This window comes from Oryctolagus cuniculus, chromosome 19 (genome assembly GCF_051225735.1).
Source record: "Oryctolagus cuniculus isolate XC-2025 breed Fujian yellow rabbit chromosome 19, ASM5122573v1, whole genome shotgun sequence".
In the NCBI taxonomy this organism is placed as follows: Eukaryota; Metazoa; Chordata; class Mammalia; order Lagomorpha; family Leporidae; genus Oryctolagus; species Oryctolagus cuniculus.
In genome coordinates this window covers 3,338,595-3,366,211 of record NC_142885.1, presented here as the reverse complement: position 1 = coordinate 3,366,211, position 27,617 = coordinate 3,338,595, and the positions used below count along the sequence as shown (strand labels likewise).

The following is a 27,617-nucleotide window of genomic DNA, read 5'->3' as shown; positions in this document are numbered from 1 at the left end:
TCCAGGGAGTCCCAGGTGACACGGGGGCTGGGACGGGGCCTCCTGGGGGGATCTGGAGAGGCCACAGCTGCCAGGGAGGGGGCGCTGAGGAGTCCCCGGACCTCCAGGTACCTGTGGGGGAGGCGGGGGAGGGGCGACACGCAGGCCTGCGGGGCGATGGGGGGAGTCCGGCGGGGGCGGCGGTGCACACGTCTCCCTGACTAACCGGGGGCAGTGCTCACTCAGCACAGATCGAGCCGTGCAGAGCCAGTGCGGTGGCATTTAGAGCACCCACGGTGCCTACAGCCGCCACCTCGCTCCAGAAATCCTGCCGTGAGCTGCAGGGGGGAGCCTGGGGGACCCCGGGGCCAGCGGGGCATTGGAGGTGGGCGGGACGAGTGCCCGGGTTCGAGCCAGCGGTGCTCCTGCGTCCAGCAGGACGGCTCAGGTACCACCCGTGTGGGAGGCCGGGCCTGATCCAGCTCCCAGCTTCCGCCTGGCCCAAAGTTGACTGTGGTGGGCATTTGGGGAGGGGACCGGTGGGTGGGAGGTGTCCCTCCCTCTCGCTGTGAGATGAAAATAAACTCAAAGGGGAGAAATGGGTAGGGTAGGGACGTCCGGGTGGAAGAGGGGCTGTGAGGTGTGCAGTGCGGGCCGGGGAGGGGCGCAGGCGGGCGCCCCGCAGAGGGTGTGTCGGTGCCCGAGAGCCGATCCCTGGGGGCCACAGCCGGGCTCTGCAGGGCCGTGGTTCCATGAGAGCTTCCACACCTGCTGGCTCCAGCCCAGGATGGACTCACCTGCCCAGGTGCCACGGCAACTCCCGGAAGTGAGCAGGGGCTGAGTCACCTCCGGGGGCCTGGGAGGAGCAGGGTGGGGCGGGGGCAGGCAGAGGGCAGAGGCGGCTGAGCTGGGTGGAGGCTGAAGTCTCCGTGCACCTGCTGGCCCCGAGGCCGGTCCTGGGCGGACACCAGTGCCAGCAGCCGGGCACCGAGCCTCGCGGTCCAGGTCTCGGGTCTGGTCTGCGGTGGTCATGTGTCCTTGCTGAGTTTGTTTGTTTGGTTTTAGGATTTTTTTACTATTATTATTTTTTTGACAGGCAGAGTGGACAGTGAGAGAGAGAGAGACAGAGAGAAAGGTCTTCCTTTTTGCCGTTGGTTCACCCTCCAACGGCTGCCGCGGCCGGCGCGCTGCGGCCGGCACACCACGCTGATCCGATGGCAGGAGCAGGTGCTTCTCCTGGTCTCCCATGGGGTGCAGGGCCCAAGCACTTGGGCCATCCTCCACTGCACTCCCTGGCCACAGCAGAGAGCTGGCCTGGAAGAGGGGCAACCGGGACAGAATCCGGCACCCCGACCGGGACTAGAACCCGGTGTGCCGGCGCCGCAAGGCGGAGGATTAGCCTGGTGAGCCGCAGCTCCGGCCAAAGATTTTTTTTTTAATGATTCATTTTATTTGAAAGGCTGGGTTACAGAGAGAGAGAGACAGAGACAGAGAGAGGTCTTCCGTCCCAAAGTTCACTCCCCAGATGGCTTCCCGAGCCCCTCCGGGTGGGCCTGGTGCTCCGTGCCGCAGCCGGGTGGGAGTTCTGCCTGGGACGGTTTTCAAACTGCCGTCCATGGGGTCGGCCGCGTGGCCTGAGGTCGCCGGCACCTCTGCTGTTCCAGGCTGGGTGCCGTAGGCGGCTGTTTTTTTTTTTGTTTTTTGTTTTTTTTTTTTAAGGAAAAGATTTATTTTTATTTATTTGAAAGGCAGAATAACAGAGCGATCGATCTTCCATCTGCTGGTTCACTCCCCAGATGGCCGCAACAGCGGGGACTGGGCCAGGCCCAAGTCAGGAGCCGGGAGCCCCGCCCAGGCCTCCCACGTGGCTGTGGCTGGCCTGGCACGTGGGCCGTCACCACGCCTCCCCGGCACATTGGCAGGGAGCTGGGTGTCGAGGCTGGAGCGGGGACCGGAGCCAGGTTCTCCAGCTGGTGCCCCGAGCTGTGCCAAGTGCCTGCCCTGGGACAGCAGAGGTTGTAGGGCTGTGGGGTCTCTGTGGCAATGGGACAGCAGCCGTGGCCGGCCTGTGGCCCTGTGGGCCTGATGTGCTCCCTGCAAGAGTGGGCAACACCCTGTGGGCTGCATGTCCCCCGCTGCTGACCAGTCCCGTGAGCAGGTCCCCAGCCAGGGCAAGCAGGGCCTTTCCAGGGTGTGAGCCAGCAGGTGGGAGCTCCCTCCCTCTCCCTCCCTCCCTCCCTCCCTCTCCCTCCCTCCCTCCCTCCCTCCCTCCCTCTCCCTCCTTCCCTCCCTCTCTCCCTCCCCTCCCTCTCCCTCTCCCTCTCTCCCTCCCTCTCTCTCTCCTTCCCTCTCTCCCTCTCCCTCTCTCCCTCCCTCTCTCTCTCCTTCCCTCTCTCCCTCTCCCTCTCTCCCTCCCTCTCTCTCTCTTCCTCTCTCTCTCCCTCCCTCCCTCTCCCTCTCTTCCTCTCCTTCCCTCTCTCCCTCTCGCTCTCTCTCCCTCTCCCTCGCTCTCTCCCTCTCCCTCTCTCTCTCCCTCCCTCCCTGTCCCTCTCCCTCCCTCTCCCTACCTCTCCCTCCCTCCCTCTCCCTCTCCTTCCCTTCCTCTCCCTCTCCTTCCCTCCCTCTCCCTCTCCCTCTCCTTCCCTCCCTCTCCCTCTCCCTCTCTCACTCTCTCCCTCCCTCCCCCACCTCGCTCTCTCCCTCTCCCTCTCCCTCTCCCTCTCCCTCTCCCTCTCCTTCCCTCCCTCTCCCTCTCCCTCTCCCTCTCCCTCTCCCTCTCCCTCTCCCTCTCCCTCCCTCTCCCTCTCCCTCCCTCTCCCTCTCCCTCTCTCACTCTCTCCCTCCCTCCCCCACCTCGCTCTCTCTCAGGAACGAGTGCAGGGTGGAAGCATCCTGGGTGACCCCTCTCCAGGAAGAGCAGCCCCAGGCCATGACTGCCTGGTTCCCCCACTCAGGTCTCGCCGTGGCCGTGGCCGGTGCAGGGACCCGCGGGGGCAGTGGCCTGGCCCTGGGGGCTTCCTGCACACAGCCGCCTTTCCGATGACCATTCCCCGGGCTCCAGTCGCGGCCCGGCCGACACTGGGGGCTGAGCCGAGGGCATCGCCGTCCCTGTCCACCCTCAGTGGCGGCGGCTCTAGACCCATGCGGGGCCGTGACCTCTGACCACCGTGTCCCTTGCAGACCCCGACTGGGCCTCCTACACGCTGGGCGTGTTCATCTGCCTGAGCTGCTCCGGCATCCACAGGAACATCCCCCAGGTCAGCAAGGTCAAGTCTGTCCGGCTGGACTCCTGGGACGAGGCTCAAGTGGAGGTACTAGGGGCGGGGCCTTGCTGGGCGGGCCGGGGAAGATGTGAGAGACCCCACGGCCACCCCAGAGGGGTTCCTGCAGCCCAGGGACCCCAGGTTGTCCCCAGGGGGCGGGGCTGGGGCCCGAGGCTTAGGGGTGGCCCAGGGCAGGGGCCCCTGCACAAGGGTCCCTGTGGCTCTGCTGTGGACGTCCCTGGGCGGTCGGCCTGAGCTCACTGCCCCTGCAATGCCCCCTCCCTGGAGTGTCCACTTCCACGCCACGTGCCTGCCTCCGTCCAGAAGTCGGGGGGCCATGGCGACCCCTGAGTGGGCCCTCGAGGGGTCAGGGTCTCGCTCGTGGGCACTGAGCGCTCCAGGCCCTGCGGAGTCGGCCCTCAGAGACGTCTGGGAGCTAGGCCAGTCCTAGGCCGCCCCTCCCTGCTCACCGTGGGCCTCGGAGGTGGCCAGCGAGCTCCAGCCTCGCCCTGTGGGTCCAGGGCTGGGGCCGCGAGGGCCTGCACAGGCCTTGTCTTCCCGTGGCCCCGGCCTCTGCCTGGGACCCCTGACGGGAGCCCCTGCCCCCCGGCTGGTGTGTAAGGGGTCAAGGTTCACCCACAAAGCAGTGTGTCTCCGTGCTGGTTTATAAAACAGAACAGAATTGGACATAACAGGATGGAACAGGATTGGAACAGAACAGGACGGAACAGGATGAAACCAGGTGGAACCAGATGGAACAGGACAGAACAGGATGGAACCAGACAGAACTGGATTGAACAGGATGGAACCAGGTGGAACAGGATTGAACAGGACAGAACAGGATGGAACCAGATGAAGCTGGATGAAACAGGACGGAACTGGATTGAATAGGACGGAATTGGATTGAACAGGATTGAATCGGACGAAACCGTATGGAACTGGACAGAACCGAATTGAACACGATGGAACAGGACTGGGCCCCTGCACCCAGTGGGAAGCTCCTGGCTCCTGGCTGCAGCCTGGCCCAGCCCCGGCCGTCGTGGCCGTCTGGGGAGTGACCGGCAGATGGAACTGTTTCTCTGCATCGCTCTGCCTTTCAGAAGAAACGAGGAAATCTTAAAAACAAGAAATAAAAACCAAAGTGGAGCTGGAGCTGAAACGCGTGGCCGCGGGGTGGGGCGGGGCGGGGCGTGGCCGCCAGCCCAGTGCCCTCCTTTGTCCTGGCTGACTAATAGCCCACCGTGTGGCTGCTGGGGATGGCGCTGCGCGAGCCCTGGCGGTGCCGGGGGTCAGCACTGGGCGCTGACCTTGGCCGTGCTGGGCGTGGCCAGGGCCGTGCTGGCGTGGCGGTCCCGTGGCTATCTGGGCCGTCGTTGCTGGCCAGCATTCTAAACCAGCTCAAGGACCACTGCTCGCCTGTGTGATTGGCGGGGGTGCAGGCCCTGTGGGGGCCCCTTCCCTGCCCCCCAGCCCCCTTTGGGAGCCCCGCCCCCTCCCCGAGCCCCCCTGCCCTCTGACCCGGCCCCGCCCTGTCTTGCAGTTCATGGCTTCCCACGGGAACGAGGCGGCCAGAGCCACGTTTGAGTCCAGGGTGCCTTCCTTCTACTACCGGCCCACGCAGGCAGACTGCCAGTGAGTACAGGGGGCGGGGCCTTGGGCCCTCACCAGCGCGGATCCTGAGGTGGGGCCCGTGCCCGCCCCCTGCCCTGATGCCCAGCGCGGGCAGACACCGGGGGACTTGGGCGGGTGGGGGGGGGTGCAGCAGGAGGCACCGGGGTCCCTGGGAGGAGCCTGAGGCCGGCGTGGCCCCCAGCAGCCTCCTGAGGTCCAGGGAGCCCTGGGAGGGCCATCCTGGGTCCTGGCTGAGGGGGGCCCGGGCAGGGTCCTGCTGGGGTCTGTGGGGGGCAGTGGGCTCCTGGGTGGTGGGGGAAGGTACCTGGACAAGGCCCGCTGGGGGCTGGGGCATCTGAGCCGCAGCTGCTTGGTCCTTTGCTGCCTGCGGTGGGTGGGGGGGCCTCGGCCGTGCGCACGGCGGCCCCTGGCCGTGTCCTTGCCGGCCGTCCCTCTGGTGCAGCTGTGCTCCTGTGTCCCCTGGCCCCATGTCCCCTGGCCCCATGCCCTGTGTCCATGGCCCCCGTGTCCTATGTACTATGTCCTGTGTCTCATGTCCCCCGTGTCCTGTGTACTATGTCCTGTGTCTCATGTCCCCATGCCCTGTGTCCCGTGTCCATGTGTCCCATGTCCTGTGTCCCGTGTGCCCATGGCCCATGTCCCGTGGCCCCCATTTCCCGTGTCCCATGTCCTCATGGCCCCCATGCCCTGTGTCCCATGTGCCTGTGTCCCATGTCCTGTGTGCCCGTGTTCTGTGTCCATGTGTTCCATGTCCTGTGTGCCTGTGTTCCATGTCCCATGTCCCGTGGCCCCCATGCCCTGTGTCCCGTGTCCTGTGTCTCATGTCCCCCGTGTCCTGTGTACTATGTCCTGTGTCTCTTGTCCCCATGCCCTGTGTCCCGTGTCCATGTGTCCCATGTCCTGTGTCCCGTGTGCCCATGGCCCATGTCCCGTGGCCCCCATTTCCCATGTCCCATGTCCTCATGGCCCCCATGCCCTGTGTCCCATGTGCCTGTGTCCCATGTCCTGTGTGCCCGTGTTCCGTGTCCATGTGTTCCATGTCCATGTGTTCCATGTCCTGTGTGCCTGTGTTCCGTGTCCCCTGGCCCCATGCCCTGTGTCCCGTGTCCATGTGTCCCCGTGTCCCCATGCCCTGTGTCCATGGCCCCCGTGTCCTGTGTACTATGTCCTGTGTCTCATGTCCCCATGCCCTGTGTCCCATGTCCATGTGTCCCATGTCCTGTGTGCCTGTGTTCCGTGTCCCACGTCCCCATGCCCTGTGTCCCGTGTGCCCGTGGCCCATGTCCTGTGGCCCCCATGTTCTGTGTCCCGTGTGCCTGTGTCCCATGTCCTGTGGCCCCGTGACCCCATGTCCTGTGGCCCCGTGACCCCATGTGCCTGTGTCCCATGTCCCGTGGCCCCCATGTCCTATGTCCCATGTCTATGTGTCCCATGTGCCTGTGTCCCATGTCCCGTGGCCCCCATGTCCTATGTCCTGTGTCTATGTGTCCCATGTCCTGTGTCCCATGTCCTGTGTCCCTGTGACCCCATGTCCTGTGTCCTGTGTCCTCCTGGCCCCCGTGTCCCGTGGCCCTGGTGTTCCTGGAGGGCCTGGTACTCCTCTAGCTGATTTGCAGCCTTCCCAACTCTGAATCAGGCCACACTTTTTAAAATTTTTTTTTATTTAAAACATATATTTGTGAGCTAGAGAGAGAGAGAGAGGCAGAGAGAGACAGACAGAGGCAGAGAGAGAGGGAGAGAGAGACAGGGAGACAGAAGCAGAGAGAGACAGAGAGAGAGACAGAGGCAGAGAGAGACAGAGAGGCAGAGAGAGGCAGAGAGAGAGAGCGAGAGCGAGAGCGAGCTCTTCCATCCGCTGCTCACTCCCCGAATGGCTGCAGCGGCTGCCAGGACAAGGCCAGGAGCCAGGAGCTTCCCCAGGTCCCCCATGGGTGCAAGGGCCCAAGGACCTGGGCCGTCCTCCTCTGCTTTCCCAGGCCATAGCAGAGAGCTGGGCCGGAAGTGGAGCAGCCGGGCTGGAAGCGGCGCCCACGTGGGTGCTGGCACCGCGGGCGGCGGTCTTAGCCGCTACCACAGCGCCGGCCCCTGGGCTTCCTCTTGTTTCCGGAAGCCTCCGTGCCAGGTCCAGGAGGCCTTGTGTGCGAGCTGACCTTGCCGGTGCCCCGCCCCGGGGCTGCTGGTGGTCGCGGTGTCAGCGCCAGCCGTGGTGTCCCCGTTACCCTCCAGGGCCCCAGGGCTGCAGGGGTCCCCAGTGCACGTGAGCTCATCCTGCCTTGGGGGGGGGCCCAAATCCCGTGGCTGCTGCCCCCATGAGACAGGACGGGGACAGAGCGGGCTGCCCAGGAGGCTGCTGGGACCCACCCAGTGGACCTGAGCCCCCGCTGTGCCGAGAGCCCCGTGCAGGCCACAGGCAGACGCCATCTCGGCCCAGCCCTGGCTTCCCCTCGGCTCTCGGTCAGGGGTTCGTCTGAGTGTGCTCTGGGGGTGCCCAGCCGGCCAGCGGACGCACCCTAGCCTGGGAGGGATGACGGCAGTGGCCACGTCCCTGTTCCCCGGGCCACCCACAAGTTGGCCTGTGAGGCTGGCGCCCGGCGGGGTGGGCTCTGGGGGGGCCTGAGCCCCTGGGGTGTTGGCCGGGCCAGGGGTCACTGTCAGCACTAAGACAGCTTTGGCTGGGGCAGTCACGGCCCAGGGTGCAGAGGGACGAAGAGAGACGGCGGGGAGGCTGAGTGGGGTGGGGCGGGCAGCCATGACTGGGGGGGGCAGCCATGACTGGGGGGGCAGGCAGCCGTGAGTCGGGGGGCAGGCAGCCGTGAGTGGGGTGGGGCGGGCAGCCGTGAGTGGGGCGGGGCAGGCAGCCAGCAGGTCGAGTGGGGGTGATGCTGTTCCTGGAAGAGTGGGGGGGCTCAGGGGCTCACCTGCCTGTCTGGCTTCTTGGGGGGGGTGGGAGAGGAGCGGGAGCAGAGGCTGGGGCGGAAGTGGGCGTGGGGGCCACGGGAGGGCCTGGGTCTGAGCAGCCAGGAGCCAGGTGGCCTCACCTGCGTGGGAGGAGCCGGGGTCTGATTTGAGCTCAGGGTGTGCAGGTGTGTGGGGCCCGCCGGGGGGCGGAGCTGGGCAGGAGCGGGCCGGGGTCTGCTGGCTGCGTCTGCCCGGGGGCCTCTGCTGCCTGGGCCTGGACCCCTGGCTCTCTGCCTCTGTCTGAGGGGCAGAGACCCTCCAGGCTGGACACCCCGGAGACTTCCTGGAAAGCCCGAGTGGGAGCCGGCAGTGCGGGGCAGTGGGGACGCCCATGTCTGGGTGCCGACTCCTGGCCCAGCTGTGGCCATCTGGGGGGTGGGCCAGTGGGTGGGGGGTCCCCTGTACAGTCCTGGGCGTGGGGGAGGCAGTCGGGCACACGCAGGGCCCGAGGGCGGCGGCCGGGGTCCGCTGGGGGTCCGCGGGGCAGGGCCGGGGGAGGTGCAGCTCAGATGGGCCGCGCCCCGCCCCCGCCCCCCGCCCCCGCCCCCCCGCGCCCGTCCCTGCCCCCCGCCGGAGCCCCTGGCCCTGGCCACGAGGCCTGCGAGGGTCGGGGCCGGGCCAGCGTCTCCTGTCCTCGCAGACTCCTCCGGGAGCAGTGGATCCGCGCCAAGTACGAGCGCCAGGAGTTCCTGCTGCCCGAGAAGCAGGAGCCGTACTCGGCAGGTGAGTGCCGGGCACGGGGAGGGCTCAGGCCACGCCCACCCGGTGCTGCCTGGGCGAGCCGTGGTGGTGGGCGATGGGGCAGGGCTCGGGCCGTGAACTCGGAGCCCTGAGGTCAGGCGTCCCGGGTCAGACTCAGCCGCCTCCTGCGGTGAGCAGGCCCAGCTGGGGGGGCCGGGGGGGCGAGCACCGGGCTGGCCGGGTGGTGGGCGGCTCCCAGCTGAGCCCAGACCCTCCCTCCCTGCATGGGGAGGGGGAGGAGCCGGGGCGCCCACTGCCTGGACCCCCGCCGTCTCCCTCCGGCGAGCCCCGGTTGTGAGGATCCGTGTGGCCTCACCGCAGAGCCACGTCACCATGTGGCCATTCCTGCCTCGGCACAGAAAATCCAGCTCAGCTGGGCGTGGGCAGAGCGCTGTGGACCGGCGTGCGTGTCCGCTCCGGCTCCAGGCGCCGGGCTGGCGGTGCCAGGAGTGGGTTTTGGTGTCTCTGGGCCAGCGCCCACCTCCTGGCCGTGGCTCCGCTCTGGCAGTACTTGGTGCTGCGGGGAAGGCGGCGCAGGAGTCTGGTTGGACACGCAGCGTCCTTGGCCACAGGGCTGCCGCTGGCACTGGGAGGGACCCTCCCGAGAGAGACGAGCCCGGCTGTTTGGGGTGGGGGGCGGCAGCAGCGCCTGTGGCTTGCGTCCATCCCAGGGTGGGGGGACTCTGTGGGCTCTCAGGAGTCCTGGGCCCCCAGGTCATGCCATGCACGGCCCCTGGGCCCCTCCATGCCCCTGGCCTTTGGAACCCCCCCGCTGGGCAGACGGCCGCCCCCGGTGCTGGGGGCCAGTTTGCTGTCACAGGCGTGGCCGGGGCAGGCGCAGGTGGGCACAGCAGGTGCAGCATTGCAAGTCTGTCCAGCCGGCTTATGCCACAGGCCCTGGAGAGCCAGGGATGGAGTGTCCCCACGTCCAGGCTGCGGCCTGGCCCTGTGGGTCACAGGCACGGACGTGGGGTCTGCACATGCCCTCCTCAGAGAGAGAACTCACTGTGGGGGTCTACCTGCCTCCTGGCCCTCCGCTCCGTCCGCTCCTGATGGCCGAGCGGCCCCTCGCGGCCCCTTGCAGCCTGTCCCGCTGTCCCCGGCTGGCCAAGCGGCCCCTCGCGGCCTGTCTCACTGTCCCCGGCTGGCTGAGCGGCACCCCCTGCTGTCCCCAGCTGGCCGAGTGGCCCCTCGTGGCCCCCCTGCTGTCCCCGGCTGGCCGAGTGGCCCCTCACAGCCTGTCCCGCTGTCCCCGGCTGGCCGAGTGGCCCCTTGTGGCCCCCCCTGCTGTCCCCGGCTGGCCAGCGGCCCCTCGCGGCCCCCACGCTGTCCACGGCTGGCCGAGCGGCCCCCCTGCTGTCCCCGGCTGGCCGAGCGGCCCCTCGCGGCCTGTCCCGCTGTCCCCGGCTGGCCGAGCGGCCCCTCGCGGCCTGTCCCGCTGTCCCCGGCTGGCCGAGCGGCCCCTCGCGGCCTGTCCCGCTGTCCCCGGCTGGCCGAGCGGCACCCACTGTGGATGAGACCCCCGGTTGTCTGCTCCTGTGGAGGGGCAGTGACGCAGCCCCGGGGCCCTGTGTCCACTGAGGCCTCTGCCAGGCCGCCCTAGCAGGTCACCCTCTGGGTCGCGAGGGCGGTGCCAGGTACGGGAACCTGGGGATCCCCGGACAGAGTGCGCCGGCCCCGCCCCGCCCGCGCCCTGGGTGGGGGAGGGGTGTGCGGTGAGGGGCGACCGCGCCTGGGCTCTGCCCGGATTCTCCAGAGGAAGCTGGGCTCGGGGCTGCGGCTGGTGACCCTGGGCTCCTGAGGGGCCCGCCCTCCCGCCCCAAGGTGCCCGTCCTGCGTGGGGGCTCCCCGTCCTCAGAGTGGCCAACCCCCGCCCGGCATCTGGGCCCGGCACCCCAGGCCTGCTCGCTGAGGGCGGAGCCAGGGCCCCCCACCCTGGTGCTCCTCTGGGGTCCCCTCGGGGGCACTTCCTGATCCTGCCGCAGGGACACTTTCTCGCAGGCTGGGAGGGGCGCCCCACAAATGCAGAAGCTCCCGGAGAAACAGGAAGGCTGGCTCTGGGGGCCCCGGGGCTGGGGAGGGCCGTGAGGGCTCCTGGTCCCACGCCAGCCGGGACCCTGTGTGGGCGGAGCCAGCGGCCCTCGGGGGAGGTACGTGTCTGGGACGCTGCCCCTCGCAGGGGTCGGGATGGCGTGGGCCAGCCGTGGGCTGAGACGGCAGGGGCAGGGGACCAGCTGGCCGTCCCCCACGGGGGGCACAGCCGCGTCCTTTCAGTTTGCCCAGGGCGTGACGTGGGCCCCAGCAGCCCCCGCCCCCACCTGCTTGGGCCGGGCCTCGCACGGGGGTCTCGGCCCTGCCCGGCTCCTGTCACAGAGCTCGGGGCCACCACATTCTAGAAGTGGCTCAGGGAAGGCGGGAGGGGCTGAGGGGCGGACCCTGTGGAAGCAGGGGGGTGGGGGAGGCACCCCCAGATCCCAGGGCGGCTGGCGCCAGCTCCTCCTCAGACCGCGCCCGCCCCACCAGCCTCAATGGCTGCTTTCACGGCAAGGACAATGCCGGTGCTGTCGGGGGCGCCACCGCCCCGCCCACCCCCAGGGTTCAGGACGGCCCCTCCCGGTGGTGCCAGGCAGGGACGGCCCAGGGCTGCAGCCTCTCCCCGCCCTTTGTCCCCCGTGTCCCAGGGCGAAGCTGGGGCCGGGCTGGCCTCCCGAGCCTGTCTCCCCGCGGGTGGTGGGCACGCTAAGTGGCGGCAGTGGGGAGCCACGTCAGCTCCAGGTGTCCCCGTGGGGGGAGGTGTGGCCCTCCCGGCTGAGTGACAGGTCCAGGACGAGGCGGGGTCAAGGGTCACGAGGGTCCGGCTGGGGCCTGGCGTGATCCCCACGCCCTGGCCCGCAGCTCAGACCCTCCGGGGTGGGCTGTTGCCTGCTGGCAGCAGTGCAGGGACGGTGCCCAGGCTGTGGCCTGCAGCTGCCATGGAGAGCCCCGCCTACCCCCACCTCGGTGTCTGGAGCCCTAGCAGGACCACCGGGGAGGGGCCGCGTCCCTTGGATGGCCCTGTGCCCGGGCTGTGCCCAGAGGGTTCGGCAAGTGACAGGAAGCAGAGCGGAGTGGACAGAGCTGACAGCCGGGGCCCAGCTGGTGACCGGCTCCGGGCTCGCCAGGGCTGGCGCTCGGCACAGCGGCCTCTCCCGGGAGCCTGCACTGGCTCAGGCCCCCGTGTGGCTGGGGTCGGCTCCAGGGAGAGGCCGCCCCGGAACCAGGCCTGCCGCCTCACGGTGAGGTCGCAGTGCGCGTGCTGCCCGGGGCCGTGTCGGCAGCTCAGGCTCCAGGTGGCCTGTGCCGAGCCCAGCGAGGAGTGGACCCCCACAGGGCGGGGCCTCCATGGGGATGTCCCTCCTCCTCCGGGGGCCACAGGCCCCCACAGCCGCCTCGGCTGGCATTGGGAGTCGCCACACACATGGGTGGGTTTGCATCCCCAGCCCCGGGCGGTAAGATGTAGGGAGGGTCCATCGCACCAGGAGCAGCCGGCCCCTGCAGCCCTGCCTGCTTTCTGCCCTGCATCTTTGCCTCGTGCGGTCCGTGTCGCCGTGTGCATGAGTGTGGCCCGTCCGTGTCGCCGTGCGCATGAGTGTGGCCCGTCCATGTCGCCGTGCGCATGAGTGTGGCCGGTCCGTGTCGCCGTGTGCACGTGTGTGGCCCGTCTGCGTCACCATGCGCATGCCTGTGGCCCGTCCGCGTTGCACCTGTGCGGCCTGCGTCACTGTGTGCACGTTGTGTGGCCCGTCTGCATCCCCTGTGCCACAGCGCGGCTGCCTGGCCGTCCCTGGGGCCCCCAGGTGGAGTCCCGTTTGCGGCGGGGGGAGGGCAGGTGCACAGCCTCTCTCGGTCCCCGCCACTCCCCAGCCCACACCCGGTGCGTGGGAAGCGCCGTCCACCAAGTGTTCGCGCTCAGGGACACTGTGTGCAGAGGCCACCGGCGGGGCCTTGGCATGGGCTGACCCTCGGCCGCCCAGCAGGTGGCGCTGGGGAGGAGCTGGCTGGTCCTCAGGAGGGCAGGGCTGTGGTGGGTGTGGCAAGGCCGCCGGGGCCAGGGGGCAGGGAATGCCAAGGGCCGTGGGGTGAGCCCAGGGCGGCCACGCTCCTTTCTCAGGAAGGACGTGAGGCTCGCGTGGGTTGGGGACTGGTGAGGGCCCGGCCGAGAGCTCGGTGCCAGCTTGGGTGCCTGGCCACTGGGCCCTCGACGGAGGCGGTCGCAGCCCTGGCCGCTGTGCCCAAGCCGGCTTCTGGCTTCCCAGGGCGCTGCTGCCACCTGCTGGGCATGGTGGGCATGGCGGTGGGCCTGGGTGGAGAAGCCCCTGGGGTCCTCAGCTGGGGCTGCTGTTTTGCCTCTGAGCCTGTCTCCCGGTCACCCGCTTTGCTCCAGAAGGCTGGCCCCGGCGCCGGGAGGAGCCCTGTGGACGGACTTCCGGGCAGAGCCGGGCCGGTGCGCGTCGGTCAGAACAGGGCTCCTAGGAGAGCCCTGCTAGGCTGGGGACATGGTGGCCCTGGTCCCCACGCGGCAGAGGGCTTGCCTGCTGGGGAGAGGGTGCCCTGTAGAGGCACGGGGCCGAGCCGGCCCCTCCCGTGGGTGAAGACGCACGGGTCCTGCATCAGTGGGGCAGAGGCCGCCTGGTCCCCACCTCATCCCCTACCTGGTCCCCTGGCCTTGTCCCCCACCTCACCCCGTGCCTGCTCCCCTGGCCTTGTCCCCCGCCTGACCCCCCTGCCTGCTCGCCCGCTGGGTCCCCACCTGGTCCCCTGCCTCATCCCTGGCCTCGTCCCCCTCTGGGTTCCCGGGCTGAGCTGGGTGGGGCAGGGATGGCCCCCCAGGCTCCGGGCGGCCCCTTTGCTGTCTCTGGTTCCGGTGGCCACACAGCTCCTCCTTCTTTTTAAAGGTTTATTTACTTGAGAGAATTAGGCTTCCATCCGCTGGTTCACCCCCAAATGGCCACAACGGCCAGAGCTGGGCCAGGCTGAAGCCAGGAGCCAGGAGCTCCCTCCAGGTCCCCCACGTGGGTGCAGGGCCCAGGGACTCGGGCTGTCGTCTTCTGCTCCCCGGGCCCCAGCAGGGAGCAGCGGCAGCCGGGACTGGCACCGCGCACGGGGGCTCGGGACCCCCAGCTGGAGATGACGCCTTGGCGCAGGCGGCGAACCGTGCGCCGTAATCGGAGGCCGCCCGAGGGAGCCCTGGCTGTGGGTGGCTGCGGCCTGGGCCTGGGGAGGCAGGGTGTCAGTGCGGCCCTGGCCCTGCCCTGCACCCACCCAGTGGCAATGGGGCCCTGGGGCGGGGGCAGTGGTCCTGGAGGCGTCTGCACAGGGCTGGGGGCTCCTGTCTGGGAGCTAGGACCTTCAGGGCCATGGGCGGGGCCTCCGTCAGGAAGGGGCGGGCAATGGGTGAGATCCCGCCCAGGTGCTGTCACTCATGGTGGTCGGACCTGGGTGTGGGCGGGACTTTGCCGTGGGCCACAGCGCAGTCTCTCGGTCTGTGCGCCCCCCCAGGGTACCGCGAGGGCTTCCTGTGGAAACGCGGCCGGGACAACGGGCAGTTCCTGAGCCGGAAGTTTGTGCTGACGGAGCGGGAGGGGGCCCTGAAGTACTTCAACAAGAATGACGTGAGCAGGGGACACACGCATGGGTCTTGTGTGAAGGTCGGGCCGCCCCACGGGGTTGGGGGCCACGGATCGTGGGCGGGCAGTGGCGGCCTGGGTGCCTGCCCTCGGCCTTATGGCCGTGCAGAGCCCACGGGGGCCTCGTGGCCACACCCCCTCAGCAGAGCCAGCCAGGATCCCCGAGCCAGTGCGCATCGGGGGCCCTGGGGACCCCTGGGGGGTGTCGGTGAGGAGCGCCAGCCCCTCGTGCCCACCCCGCCGGCCTCAGCCTTGCCCTCCCCCCCAGGCCAAGGAGCCCAAGGCCGTCATGAAGATCGAGCACCTGAACGCCACCTTCCAACCGGCCAAGATCGGCCACCCGCACGGCCTGCAGCTCACCTACCTGAAGGACAACAGCACCCGCAACATCTTCCTGTACCACGACGACGGCAAGGTGGGCGCCGGGAGCGGCCGAGGCCCCGGGCGGGAGCAGCCGAGGCCGCGGGCGGGAGGGCGGGCACCGGGAGCGGCCGAGGCCGCGGGCGGGAGGGTGGGCGCCGGGAGGGGCCGAGGCTGTCCCTGGACAGCGGCACCCAGCCCTGCCCCTCGCCGCCCTGGCCTTCCTGGGAGCCCCTCCTCGGGCAGAGGCCACGGCCCGTGGCTCCCCTCTCTCCCGCTCTGCTCTCGGGGACGTCCCCCGGGCTCGTGCCCGTCGGCGGCGTGGCTTCTGCGAGCTCTCGAGGCTCAGGGTCCCCCAAGCTTCCTTGTCTCTGCTCAGCTGGCTCCCGGTGTGGGGGAGCTGGGCCTGGCCAGGGCCCAGAGACGGCCTCGGTGCGACGCTGCCGTCACCCGTCCCAGGCCCACTCCGGGAGGACCTGGTGCTCCGGGCCGTGCGGTCTCCCTCCTCCATCTGGGTGGCCCAGTGCCAAGCCAACCTGCAGCCAGGGGTGGGAGGGGACTTCCTGTGGCTGGAGGGTCCGGAGGAGGCGGTGGGCACCTGCTCTCCCCTGGGTGGGTGGTGTGGCAGGCGGCCGCCTAGGGCCTGCGGCCGAGGCCGATGAGGAGAGGTGGGCTGGCCGGGCCCTCAGGTTGGGACCACCTAGTGCTGGCTGGGTGTCATGGTCCGTGGTGTGGCCCTGGGAGATGAGAGGTGGGGTCCAGAGGGGCCCGGGCAGCCCTGGGCCACAGCCTCGCTCCATGTGGCCTGGCCCCCGAGAACCCGGCGGCCTCCTGGCCTCAGCCCGGTGGGCACGTCCTGGCCATGTGCGCCCCTGCCCGGGCCCCACCCGCGGCCCCCTCGTTCGCCCGAGCCCACCGTGCGCCTGTTCTCGGCCCCTAGGAGATTGTGGACTGGTTCAATGCGCTGCGGGCCGCCCGCTTCCACTACCTGCAGGTGGCCTTCCCCGGGGCCAGCGACGCAGACGTGAGTGGGCGGGGGCATGTGGCGGGCCGGGGCGGGGGGGCGCGCGGGGTGGGGGCTGGCCCGGCCCCGCCCTCACCGCCCTCATGTCCTAGCTGGTGCCGAAGCTCTCCAGGAACTACCTGAAGGAAGGCTACATGGAGAAGACAGGGCCCAAGGTGGGTGCAGGCCGGCGGCCCCGGGAGCCCCTGCTGGGGGTGCACAGGGCAGGGCAGGGCTGGGCTAGGGCAGGGCAGGGCAGGGCAGGGCCGGGGGTGCACAGGGCAGGGCAGGGCAGGGCCGAGCTGGGGGTGTGCAGGGCTGAGGGTGTGTAGGGCAGGGCAGGGCAGGGCCGAGCTGGGGGTGTGCAGGGCTGAGGGTGTGTAGGGCAGGGCCGGGCTGGGCCGCGCCTCCCCCTCACGACCACCCCTGACCCACAGCAAACCGAGGGCTTCCGGAAACGCTGGTTCACCATGGACGACCGCCGGCTCATGTACTTCAAAGACCCCCTGGTGAGGGGCTGGGCCGGGGGCGCCGCCTGGCGGGTGGGTGGGGGCGGGAAGCAGGCTCGAGCCCAGCCCTGTCCTCTGGCTCCGCCCACAGGACGCCTTCGCCCGTGGGGAGGTCTTCATCGGCAGCAAGGAGAGCGGCTACACGGTGCTGGGGGGGCTCCCGCCGGCCACCCAGGGCCACCACTGGCCGCATGGCATCACCATCGTCACGCCCGACCGCAAGTTCCTGTTCACCTGTGAGACCGAGGCGGACCAGCGGGAGTGGGTGCAGGCCTTCCAGAAGGTGGTGGACAGGCCCATGCTGCCCCAGGAGTATGCAGGTGAGGCGGGGGCGTGGCCAGGCCCACGGGGTCCGTGGGGCGGGGGCGTGGCCAGGCCCGCGGGGTCCGTGGGGGCGTGGCCAGGCCCATGGGGCACCCCTGCCCGTGTGGCTGGGACCAGGCCAATGCCCGTTCTGTTTCTAGTGGAAGCCCACTTCAAGCATAAGCCCTAGCGCGCAGCACCGCCCACCTGGGGACCACAGACTCGCGTGGCTGACGTGGCTGAGGAGCTGGAGGCTGGACCAGGGAGGGGCTGTGGACGCAGGGAGCCCGGCCAGGTAGGGTCTGGGCCGCATCACGAGCAGACTGCCCAGGCGACCCCTGGCTTGGAGCAGGGCCCCGTGGGCCTGGCACTGGGACTCTGCCCCTCCCCTGCCCCGCCCCCCCCTCAAGTATTTATTGTGCACCTGCTGTGGTCCTGGAGCCTGGGCCGTTGGCCCTGGTCCCCACACTGACCCAGCCCCGGTCCTGGGGACCCTCTGCTGGCTGGAGGCCCCCACCCCCCGGGCCCCTGGCTTGGCAGACGGGTTGCCCAGCCCTCGCCTGTGGGGACCCAGTGGCCTGCGTGCCAGACACTTGGTGCTGATGATGGCCGGTGCCCGCCCGCCCACCCTCACTGCTGGCCCCGCACCCAGCTCACCCCTCCCTGCTTGCTGCTGGTGGGCCAACGGTGGGGGCCGCGGTGTGCGCGCCCTGCGCCCCAGCTGCACAGAGCACCCCTGCAGGTGACCGGGGCGGACCCCTCCCAGCCCTGCCTGGCACGACTGGGGGGGAGCTGCGCCCCCGCCCCGCCCCTCATGCCACGTCCACTACCGCCCAGGCCAGACTGGGCCCCAGGTGTGTCGAGTGCACACACGGGCAGCCCCGCGTGGGGGCAGTGCGTGGGAGGACGTGGACAAGCGTGATACGAAGCCCAGGATGTGGCTGTGCTGGTGGGGAACCCCGGTCTGGACCCAGGACATCACGCGTGTCGGAGGTCTCGCGGCGTCCCGAGGTGTGGGGGCAGGAAGGGCCGGCTCTGTGCGGCCGCAGCCATGGGTGGCCCCGGGCCCTCGCTCCCCCACCCCAGGACCCTGGCCGCCGGGGCGGGCCCGCGCGCTCACAGAGGACCCTGGCCGCCGGGGCCGGGCGCGCGCGCTCAGAGGACCCTGGCCGCCAGGGCCGGGCCGCGCGCTCACAGAGGACCCTGGCCGCCGGGGCGGGCGCGCGCGCTCAGAGGACCCTGGCCGCCGGGGCCGGGCGCGCGCGCTCAGAGGACCACGCTGCGAGCCGGTAGAAAGGATTTATTTACACGCGTGCTGACAGAGCTCCCCGACGCCCCGCACAGCGCACGCGGCCGCCGCGTGTCCTCCACAACCCCCTTTCAATTGTGAAGAAATAAAGTGTCCACACCTCTCGGTGCCTGCTGGCCTCTGCGCGGTGGCGGGACGGCGCGGGGACAGCCGGAGGGGCCGCAGCCCTGGCCCGGGGACGGGCGTGGTGAGTGCAGGCCGCCTGCCCACATGCGCGTCCTCCCCACGGGCCGGCAAACAAGGCAGCGGGAGAGCGGCGCCACGGCGAGGCCTGTGCTTTATTGGGGGAGCGCAGGGGACACGGGCCCCGAGCCGCCTGGCCGCCTCACACACATACAGACGCCCGGCGTGGCGCCGCCAGCCTCGGCCCGAGGGCCCGCCGGCGCGAGGAGCCCCGTCGCGGGCGCCCGTCCGACCCGTGCCCGCGTCGGCGGCCGCGCTCAGTCCAGCTCGATGGGGCTGCCGCCGCAGGGGCTCTCCTCGCCGTCCTCCTGCTCCGAGGCGCCCATGAGGCTGCTCAGCAGGTCCCCTGCAGGGCACGGCGGGCGCGTGAGCAGGGCCGCCCCACGGGCGGAGGCTCCCACTCAGGGCCAGGGCCTCGCCCCGGGAAGGAGCCCCTGCCCGCAGCGGCCTCAAGTCCACCCGGCCGCGGGAGGCGGGGCCCTGGCGAACACGAGAACCGCGATTCCCGATCGCGACACAGAATGTAAAGGCCAGCGGGGAGCGCCTGGGCGGCCGCGGCGTGGGGCACCCTGGAGCCACGGGGGGGGGGGGGGGGCCTTACCGAGCAGGCCTCCGTAGGACGACGTCTGCTTGGGCGGCACCCCGAAGAAGAGCTGGCCTATGCGGTCGAGGTACTGCGGGGAGGGGGCCGTGAGGCACGGGGTGCCGGCCGGGGCGCCCACCCCCACCCCCAGCCCGGGACACACGGTCGAGGCGCTGCGGGCCCCAGCAGGCCGCCCCCAGGCGCCGGCCCTCACCTCGTTGTACATGGGGTCCCTGCGCAGGGACGGCTGGTACTGCTCACACAGCACCGTGAACACCGTCAGCTTCCCGCTGAAAGACAGGGCCCCGCGTGACGCCGGCGCCGCCGTGAGCGCAGCCCCGCCCGCCCGCCCGCCCCGCCCCGCCCCGCGCGGGCTCACCCGTCCACAGCCAGCAGCAGGAACCAGATGAAGTTGAGCAGGGGCTGCACGAAGGGGGGCCCGCCCTCGATGGACGGGTGCTTCTGCGTGTACGTCGTGAACACCACCAGCGCGCTGCTCTTGTTCTTCAGACACAGGAACCTGCGGGGACCCTCCGCTCACAGCCCCGCCTCCCCACCTCCGCTCACAGCCCCGCCTCCCCCCCTCCGCTCACAGCCCCGCCTCCCCCCCCTCCGCTCACAGCCCCGCCTCCCCGCACTGCCCCTGCTCTGGGCGGGGGCTCACAGCAGGCCCCGCCTCCCCGCACTGCCCCTGCTCTGGGCGGGGCTCACAGCAGACCCCGCCTCCCCGCACTGCCCCTGCTCTGGGCGGGGCTCACAGCAGACCCCGCCTCCCCGCACTGCCCCTGCTCTGGGCTGGGGGCTCACAGCAGACCCCGCCTCCCCGCACTGCCCCTGCTCTGGGCTGGGGGCTCACAGCAGACCCCGCCTCCCCGCACTGCCCCTGCTCTGGGCGGGGCTCACAGCAGACCCCGCCTCCCTGCACTGCCCCTGCTCTGGGCTGGGGGCTCACAGCAGACCCCGCCTCCCTGCACTGCCCCTGCTCTGGGCTGGGGGCTCACAGCAGACCCCGCCTCCCTGCACTGCCCCTGCTCTGGGCGGGGCTCACAGCAGACCCCCCCCCACACTGCCCCTGCTCTGGGCGGGGCTCACAGCAGACCCCGCCTCCCTGCACTGCCCCTGCTCTGGGCGGGGCTCACAGCAGACCCCCCCCCACACACTGCCCCTGCTCTGGGCTGGGGGCTCACAGCAGACCCCGCCTCCCTGCACTGCCCCTGCTCTGGGGTGGGGGCTCACAGCAGACCCCCCCACACACACTGCCCCTGCTCTGGGCTGGGGGCTCACAGCAGGCCCCGCCTCCCCGCACTGCCCCTGCTCTGGGCGGGGCTCACAGCAGACCCCGCCTCCCTGCACTGCCCCTGCTCTGGGCTGGGGGCTCACAGCAGACCCCGCCTCCCTGCACTGCCCCTGCTCTGGGCGGGGCTCACAGCAGACCCCCCCCACACACTGCCCCTGCTCTGGGCGGGGCTCACAGCAGACCCCGCCTCCCTGCACTGCCCCTGCTCTGGGCGGGGCTCACAGCAGACCCCCCCCCACACACTGCCCCTGCTCTGGGCTGGGGGCTCACAGCAGACCCCGCCTCCCTGCACTGCCCCTGCTCTGGGGTGGGGGCTCACAGCAGACCCCCCCCACACACTGCCCCTGCTCTGGGCTGGGGGCTCACAGCAGGCCCCGCCTCCCCGCACTGCCCCTGCTCTGGGCGGGGGGCTCACAGCAGACCCCCCCACACACACTGCCCCTGCTCTGGGCTGGGGGCTCACAGCAGACCCCGCCTCCCTGCACTGCCCCTGCTCTGGGCGGGGGCTCACAGCAGACCCCCTCCCCCCGTGCAGTCATGGCTGCACGCCGGCGCACACCTGCTGCGGCACGGCTGGGCGGGGAGCGGACCCTGGCTTCTCTCCATGGGGCACGGCAGGCGCAACCCAGGGCTCCCCGGGCAGTGCCCTGAGCTTGGGGCAGAGGACGTGGCCACGCCGCGTGCCACGGCGCCAAGACTGGTGCCTCTCAGATTTTAAACAAACCCATCATGGGGGCCTGTGCCGCCCGCACTACCCCCGTCACAGGGGCCTGTGCCGCCCACACTACCCCATCACCGCAGGCCTGTGCCGTCCACACTACCCCCGTCACGGGGGCCTGTGCCGCCCACGCTACCCCCGTCACGGGGGCCTGTGCCGTCCACACTACCCCCGTCACAGGGGCCTGTGCCGTCCACACTACCCCCGTCACAGGGGCCTGTGCCGCCCACGCTACCCCGCCACGGGGGCTCGGTGCGAGCCAGGCCCGAGCAGGGAGGCACGGCCGCGCTCAGCTCCCGCCCCGCCCCCAGCACCTACTGCAGCACGGCCTGGGCCACGAACATGTCGGCCTCGCTGCGGAAGCCCCTGGAGGTGGAGTACTCGACCAGCATGTGCGCGCAGCCCTCGCCGTCCGTCGAGTGCAGGAAGTGGTACCGCGACTCGCAGTAGTTCTGCTCTGCAGGGCGACAGCGAGGTCTCCGCCCAGGCCCTCGCCCCCCCGCGCCCGCTCGTGGGGGCTACACCACGCACACCCCCACAGAGCCCTGGACACCCAGACGGCCCCTTCACGTAGACGCTGGGCCTCAGGGCCGGCACAAGGGGACGGGCTGCCCACACCCGGCCAGGCAGGACACCCGGGCCTCACCGGACGCCCCCTGCACACCGCCCCCCCCAGCAAGATGGTCCAGGGCAAGCTGGTCCCCTGTGCGCCGCCCCCAGGGCAGCTGGTTCCCATGCCCCGCCCCCAGGGCAGCTAGTCCCCGTGCCCCACCCCCCCAGGGCAGCTGGTCCCCCATGCCCCGCCCCCAGGGCAGCTGGTCCCCCTGTGCCCCGCCCCCCAGGGCAGCTGGTCCCGTGCCCGCCCCCAGGGCAGCTGGCCCCAATGCCCCGCCCCCAGGGCAGCTGGTCCCCCTGTGCCCCGCCCCCCAGGGTAGCTGGTCCCTGTGCCCCACCCCCAGGGTAGCTGGTCCCTGTGCCCCGCCCCCCAGGGCAGCTGGTCCCTGTGCCCCGCCCCCAGGGCAGCTGGCCCCGTGCCCCACCCCCAGGGCAGCTGGTCCCATGCTCCACCCCCCAGGGCAGCTGGTCCCGTGCCCCGCCCCCAGGGCAGCTGGCCCCGTGCCCCGCCCCCAGGGCAGCTGGTCCCGTGCCCCGCCCCCAGGGCAGCTGGCCCCCATGCCCCGCCCCCAGGGCAGCTGGCCCCCCGTGCCCCGCCCCCAGGGCAGCTGGTCCCCCGTGCCCCGCCCCCAGGGCAGCTGGCCCCGTGCCCCGCCCCCAGGGCAGCTGGCCCCCATGCCCCGCCCCCAGGGCAGCTGGCCCCCATGTCCCGCCCCCAGGGCAGCTGGTCCCCCGTGCCCCGCCCCCAGGGCAGCTGGTCCCCCGTGCCCCGCCCCCAGGGCAGCTGGCCCCGTGCCCCGCCCCCAGGGCCTCGATGACGACCATGGACGAGGCTCGCCCCGCCCCACCTTTCCACAGGGTGAGGGCCAGCAGCTGGTGCAGTCGGGGGTGGCCCAGCTTCCCAGAGCCTCCGCTGGACCACTTCAGGGCCCGGGACACGAAGGCCACTCGCTCAGGAGAATTCGGGTCCATCAGGCCGAACAGCGTCGCCAGGTTCTCTGGAACAAGAGCGGACCCTCAGCCCGGGCCCGGGACGCAGGCAGCGGCCACCACGGGGTGAGCGGTTGCAGGAGCCACACAGCGGAACAGCCGCTCAGACTAGAGACAGCTGGGCAGGCGCCCCCGCGTGCAGGGAGGGTGGGCTGTGGGGGGCAGCCGGCCCCAGCGTGCACACAGCTCTCTCCAGTCCCCGGCTCCGCCGCACCCTCTGCAGGAGCAGGGACGGCCGAGTGGGCCCCCGGGCCTCTGGTTGGGCAGCTCAAGGCTGGGACGCCGACAGGCCAGCGTCGCTCAGAGGGCAGTGACCGCGGGGCCGTGCCGGGCCGTGCCGCCCGTCAACACAGCTCGTCCTGTAAGGGCCACACAGAGCCGGCTCGGCAGGAGCGGCCCCCCAACACAAGGAGTCGCAGGCGAGGCTGGCTCAGACCAGCAGGGGGCAGCGTGCGGGCCTGCCACTCACCCAGCAGCTCCTCGGCCACGTCCACTTCCGCCTTCTCCAGGGACTCCAAGACCAGCATGGACAGGTCCGCAGCACTGTTTTGCTGCAGAACAAGGGCCACAGGTGAGAGACGGGGCACGGCCACGCAGGGAGGGCACAGGGCTGCCTGCACCCGACCACGCCCACTGGCACCCCGGCCACGCCCACCAGCAACCCGGCCACGCCCACTAGCACCCCGACAACACCCACTAGCACCCCGACAACGCCCACTGGCACCCTGACAACACCCACCGGCACCCCGACAACGCCCACTAACACCCTGACAACACCCGCCGGCACCCCGACAACGCCCACTAGCACCCCGACAATGCCCACTAGCACCCTGACAACGCCCGCCGGCACCCCGACCACACCCACCAGCACCCCGAGAACACCCACTAGCACCCCGACAGTGCCCACTAGCACCCTGACAACACCCACCAGCACCCTGACAACACCCGCCGGCACCCCCTGGCCATCGCCGACACGTACTTGGCCGTGGCTGAAGAACAGCAGAGCCCCCGAGTACAGCAGCTCGCGGGCCTCTGTGTGCTTGCCCTGGGACACGTACCTGCGGGAGAGAGAGCAGCGTGAGAACAGCCCGGGCACCCACAGCCCGGAAGTGGACCTGCGCCCCCGCGGGCTCTCGGGAGCACGCCGCCGGGGAGACGGGGCGGGCAGGCCCCGTCCACACACAGGGCAGCAGTCCGGCGGCCTCAGCCGCACAGGCCGCGCCACGCCCTGTCCACCTGACGAGGGACGGCAAAGGGCAGGGGTGCGACACGGGGCTCCCGGCCAGCGACGCCCCCAGCCTCCGCGCCCTGCACGTGCTGCCGAATCCTCGGCACACCCTCACGGGGACCCGGGCCCAAAGGCACGGCGGGGGCACCGAACAGTGCCATCTCCCCTGACCTGACCGGCGAGCACGTTTCTTGCCCACGTGCGACAGCACTCAATTCTGGATTTCTGAGGCCTGCGACAAACTCACCCCGCCGACCACCTCTTAGGAGACCCAACCACGAGAAAGAACTCTCGGAAGGCGAGGAACCCGACTCCTGGGGTGGGGTCCTGGCCGCGAGGGGGCTGCCGGGACCACAGTGCCCAGAGCAGGGGCCCAGCAGCCCAGGTCCAGTGGGGGGTGGGCAGCCTCAGGACTTCCGCACTGCCGACAGGGCTCAGCCCGCCTGCGCCTCCTGCCCGGTGAGGGTCCCGGCGTCCACCGCAGAGCCCCAGGACCCCGCTCCCAGGTGGGTGCCGACCGCGGGCCACGGCAGGCTCACTCCCTCCTTCCTCTACAAACAAAGCAAAACCCCCACAGAACACCAGAACCCACGCGCTGATGCCCACGACGCAACGTGGGAGTGCCCCAGGACCGGCCGGGCCTTAGCACGGGCTTGCTGGAGGCAGCTCTGTCCGTGCTCAGCTGTTGGGAACAGCCAAGCAGGGACGTAGACACAGGCCAAGGCGCTGTGGAGACGGTGTCCGACCCTGTGCCGTGGCAGGGGCTTCAGTGCTGGCGTGGCCAGGACACAGCCGCCCGTGTCCCCAGCAGCTCTTGGGACCAGCTCACCGGGGAACTGGGTGTGCACCACACACCCTCCACGGGGCCTGAAACCCAGCTCGCTCCTCGTCCACGGGGACAGGTCCAACAGCCACCGGCTGAGCAAGCGACCCAGGAACCAGGGCCTGAGCTGCCGGCCCCTCCCCGCTCCCCGCAGCCACGGGACTGAGCAGGCGAAGACCCCGTCAGCAACAAAGCGGACTAAGACACCCGCAGGGACCCCCACCCCGCTCAGCGCATTCAGAATCCAAACAGGCGCCCCCACTGTGACTGCACTGTGCGGGGTTCTAGAAGCCCATCAACCCAGAAGGGCTGACGGCAGACACTGGGGGGCGGGCCCGGCCCACGTGACTGGTTGCCTGGCAATATGCAAACGCATGACACACATCAGAACCCCAGCTAACTCGGGGACTCCCACTTCCGAGAGGCCGCACTCCCAGAGTGCACCTGGGGACGCGTGTGCTGCGTCCCGGGCCCCAGTGGGGGGTCTGGCAGAAACGCAGCCTCCATGGACGCACTCGTCCACTGAGGGTCACACCAGGGCCAGGCCCGCGGTGCCGCCTGGAGTTCCGGCTGCCCCAGCTCTCCCCAGCTCCCGGCTCACGGCCTGAGAAAGCCGTGGACGGCAGCCCAGTGCCGTGTCCCTGCACCCACGTGGAGACCCAGACGGAGGGCCAGGCTCCTGGCTTCAGCCTGGCCCAGCTCCGCCTTGGGAGTGAACCAGCTTTAAGGGTTAACAACCAAGCCCTGCGGACCTGGCCCACGCGAGGCAGTGTGTTTCCAGGAAGAGACACTCGTGATCAGTCACCAGGCAAACACCTACATCCCGGTCCCCAAGACCAGCACCCGTCTCATCTCGGGGGCGCAGGTCCAGACGGGGCGGTGCGCACACACCCCACACCACTGCTCCCCGAGGAGCGATGCAGCCCGCGGGGAGCCAGCGCGCCCAGAGCAGCCCACGGCAGCCCCGGGGAGCCAGCGCGCCCAGAGCAGCCCACGGCAGCCGCGGGGAGCCAGCGCGCCCAGAGCAGCCCACGGCAGCCGCGGGGAGCCAGCGCGCCCAGAGCAGCCCACGGCAGCCGCGGGGAGCCAGCGCGCCCAGAGGCAGCCCACGGCAGCCGCGGGGAGCCAGCGCGCCCAGAGCAGCCCACGGCAGCCGCGGGGGAGCCAGCGCGCCCAGAGCAGCCCACGGCAGCCGCGGGGAGCCAGCGCGCCCAGAGCAGCCCACGGCAGCCGCGGGGAGCCAGCGCGCCCAGAGCAGCCCACGGCAGCCGCGGGGAGCCAGCGCGCCCAGAGGCAGCCCACGGGCATGGACATGACCACCCCGGGGTGAAGGCTGCACGACCTCAAACCTCCTCCTGAACCCATCTCCTCGCAGCCTGACTGCCGGGCGTCACTGCACAGAAGGTTCCGGAACCAGACCTGTCTCAGGTCACTTAGGAGAGCGACTCACACCTCCTCCTCGGCCAGGAGCCCGGGACTCCACACACACTCCCTACCCCGGGCACAGCAGGGCTGTGGAGGCAACAGACGCCAAGGCAGGGCGGTGCTGGCCTCGCTCGGTCCTCTTCCCGGGACAGGGGTGCTGGCCCCACGCTCAGTCCTCTGCCCGGGACAGGGGTGCTGGCCCCACGCTCGGTCCTCTTCCCGGGACGGGGGTGCTGGTCCCACGCTCGGTCCTCTTCCCGGGACGGGGGTGCTGGCCCCACGCTCGGTCCTCTGCCCGGGACAGGGGTGCTGGCCCCACGCTCGGTCCTCTTCCCGGGACGGGGGTGCTGGTCCCACGCTCGGTCCTCTTCCCGGGACGGGGGTGCTGGCCCCACGCTCGGTCCTCTGCCCAGGATGGGAGTGCTGGCCCCGTGCTCAGTCCTCTTCCTGGGACGGGAGTGCTGGCCCCGTGCTCGGTCCTCTTCCCGGGACGGGCGGTGCTGGCCACGCTCGGTCCTCTGCCCGGGATGGCGGTGCTGGCCCCGTGCTCGGTCCTCTTCCCGGGACGGCGGTGCTGGCCACGCTCAGTCCTCTGCCCGGGATGGCGGTGCTGGCCCCGTGCTCGGTCCTCTTCCCAGGACGGCGGTGCTGGCCCCGTGCTCGGTCCTCTTCCCGGGACGGCGGTGCTGGCCCCGTGCTCGGTCCTCTTCCCGGGACGGCGGTGCTGGCCCCGTGCTCGGTCCTCTTCCCGGGACGGCGGTGCTGGCCCCACGCCCGTCCTCTGCCCGGGACGGGGGTGCTGGCCCCACGCTCGGTCCTCTGCCCAGGATGGGAGTGCTGGCCCCGTGCTCAGTCCTCTTCCTGGGACGGGAGTGCTGGCCCCGCGCTCGGTCCTCTGCCCAGGAAGGCGGTGCTGGCCCCACGCTCGGTCCTCTTCCCGGGACGGGGGTGCTGGCCCCGTGCTCGGTCCTCTTCCCGGGACGGGGGTGCTGGCCCCACGCTCGGTCCTCTTCCCGGGACGGGGGTGCTAGCCCCACGCTCGGTCCTCTGCCCGGGACGGGGGTGCTGGCCCAACGCTCGGTCCTCTGCCCGGGACGGGGGTGCTGGGCCCACGCTCGGTCCTCTGCCCGGGACGGGGGTGCTGGCCCCACGCCCGTCCTCTGCCCGGGACGGGGGTGCTGGCCCCACGCCCGTCCTCTGCCCGGTGTCCCCCGGCCGGGGCCTCAGACCCTGCGCCCCCGCGCCCCCGCGCCCCGCGCCCCGCGCCCCGGGCCCCGGGCCGAGCCCTCCAGAGCCCAGCGCGGCGCACGAAGCCCAGCGACTCTCACCACGGGCCCCAGGGCTGGCACGCACGTCCCACGCGAGTTACCGAGAACCGAACCTGCCCCGAAACTCAGCCTCACGAAACAGCGGGCGCCGGGCCGGGCCTGAGCCGCGGGCTCGCATGGCGGCCACGCCGGCGCCGGGGGCGGGCCGGGCCGCAGGCCGCGCCGAGGGGTCGCCCCACGGTCAGGGCGCCCGACGGCCGTGCCGCCCGCGGGGACGCCCCAGCCGGCTCGCAGCTCGCGGAGGGGAGGCCGCGGCCGCGCCGGGCCGGGTCAGGCCGGGTCAAGCCGGGCCGGCCGCCCGCAGCCCCCCGCCCGCCGCCCCAGCCCCCCGCGCCCGGCCGGCCTCGGCCTCCGACAGGCAGCCGCGCGGACCAATGGGGGCGCGGGCTGGCGCGGCGCGACCAATAGGAGGCGGGCGGGGGCGGGCCGGGCCGGGCGGACGCGCCGCGCCGCGGCTACCTGAAGAAGAGCGTCCGGTACATCTGGTGCGCCTCGTAGTAGTCGCCCTTCTCCACGCTGGCGCGCAGCTTGCCCTCCACGCGCTGGACGCCGCCGCGGTTGCGCGCGCCGTTGCGGGCGCTCTCCTGCTCGGCCATCGCCGCCGCCATCGGGCCGGCGCTCCGCGCAGGGCTGACGCTGTCGCTGTCGCAGGGGCGGTCGGCGGCGACTCCCTCCCGGCTTCCGTCCCGCGGCCGCGCCACGCC

General features: G+C 71.2%; 2 protein-coding genes and 1 long non-coding RNA gene across 5 annotated transcripts in view; 1 reads left to right on the top strand and 2 right to left on the bottom strand.

Moving 5' to 3' along the window:
- ADAP1 (ArfGAP with dual PH domains 1) overlaps positions 1–17,827 on the top strand; it is a 24,520-nt gene extending 6,693 nt beyond the window's left edge. The window contains exons 2-11 of the mRNA XM_089320714.1: positions 3,160–3,290; positions 4,783–4,874; positions 8,473–8,555; positions 14,112–14,224; positions 14,508–14,654; positions 15,540–15,623; positions 15,716–15,778; positions 16,040–16,111; positions 16,203–16,431; positions 16,576–17,827. Coding sequence (XP_089176840.1) covers positions 3,160–3,290; positions 4,783–4,874; positions 8,473–8,555; positions 14,112–14,224; positions 14,508–14,654; positions 15,540–15,623; positions 15,716–15,778; positions 16,040–16,111; positions 16,203–16,431; positions 16,576–16,604 — 1,043 coding nt within the window. The 3' untranslated portion in view covers positions 16,605–17,827. The remainder of the gene's footprint in view (positions 1–3,159; positions 3,291–4,782; positions 4,875–8,472; positions 8,556–14,111; positions 14,225–14,507; positions 14,655–15,539; positions 15,624–15,715; positions 15,779–16,039; positions 16,112–16,202; positions 16,432–16,575) is intronic.
- LOC127488012 (uncharacterized) lies at positions 13,496–14,184 on the bottom strand. Its single transcript, XR_016225645.1, has 2 exons — positions 14,048–14,184; positions 13,496–13,826 (listed from the first exon to the last, which is right to left on the bottom strand). It is a non-coding gene; the product is annotated as an uncharacterized LOC127488012 (long non-coding RNA).
- GET4 (guided entry of tail-anchored proteins factor 4) lies at positions 17,700–27,617 on the bottom strand. Of its 3 annotated transcripts, none has more exons than XM_051835245.3 (9): positions 27,373–27,617; positions 23,089–23,167; positions 22,579–22,660; positions 21,968–22,117; positions 20,823–20,961; positions 18,869–19,009; positions 18,704–18,779; positions 18,508–18,580; positions 17,700–18,252 (listed from the first exon to the last, which is right to left on the bottom strand). In XM_051835245.3, exons 1-9 carry the CDS (start codon positions 27,519–27,521, stop codon positions 18,164–18,166), a joined length of 978 nt encoding a protein of 325 aa, XP_051691205.1. In that variant the 5' UTR covers positions 27,522–27,617; the 3' UTR covers positions 17,700–18,163. The 3 variants fall into 3 exon arrangements, with proteins under 3 accessions (XP_051691205.1, XP_051691204.1, XP_089176839.1); XM_051835244.3 differs by lacking the exon at positions 27,373–27,617 and adding an exon at positions 25,503–25,625; XM_089320713.1 differs by lacking the exon at positions 27,373–27,617 and adding an exon at positions 25,580–25,602.

Excerpts from the sequence above, each read along its gene's own strand:
- GET4 (XM_051835245.3), bottom strand. The coding sequence starts at position 27,521 with ATGGCGGCGGCGATGGCCGAGCAGGAGAGCGCCCGCAACGGCGCGCGC. Across the intron at positions 22,661-23,088 it reads TGTTCTTCAGCCACGGCCAA|CAAAACAGTGCTGCGGACCT; the intron begins GTACGTGTCGGC and ends CTTGTTCTGCAG. Across the intron at positions 20,962-21,967 it reads GGCCCTCACCCTGTGGAAAG|AGCAGAACTACTGCGAGTCG; the intron begins GTGGGGCGGGGC and ends GTCGCCCTGCAG.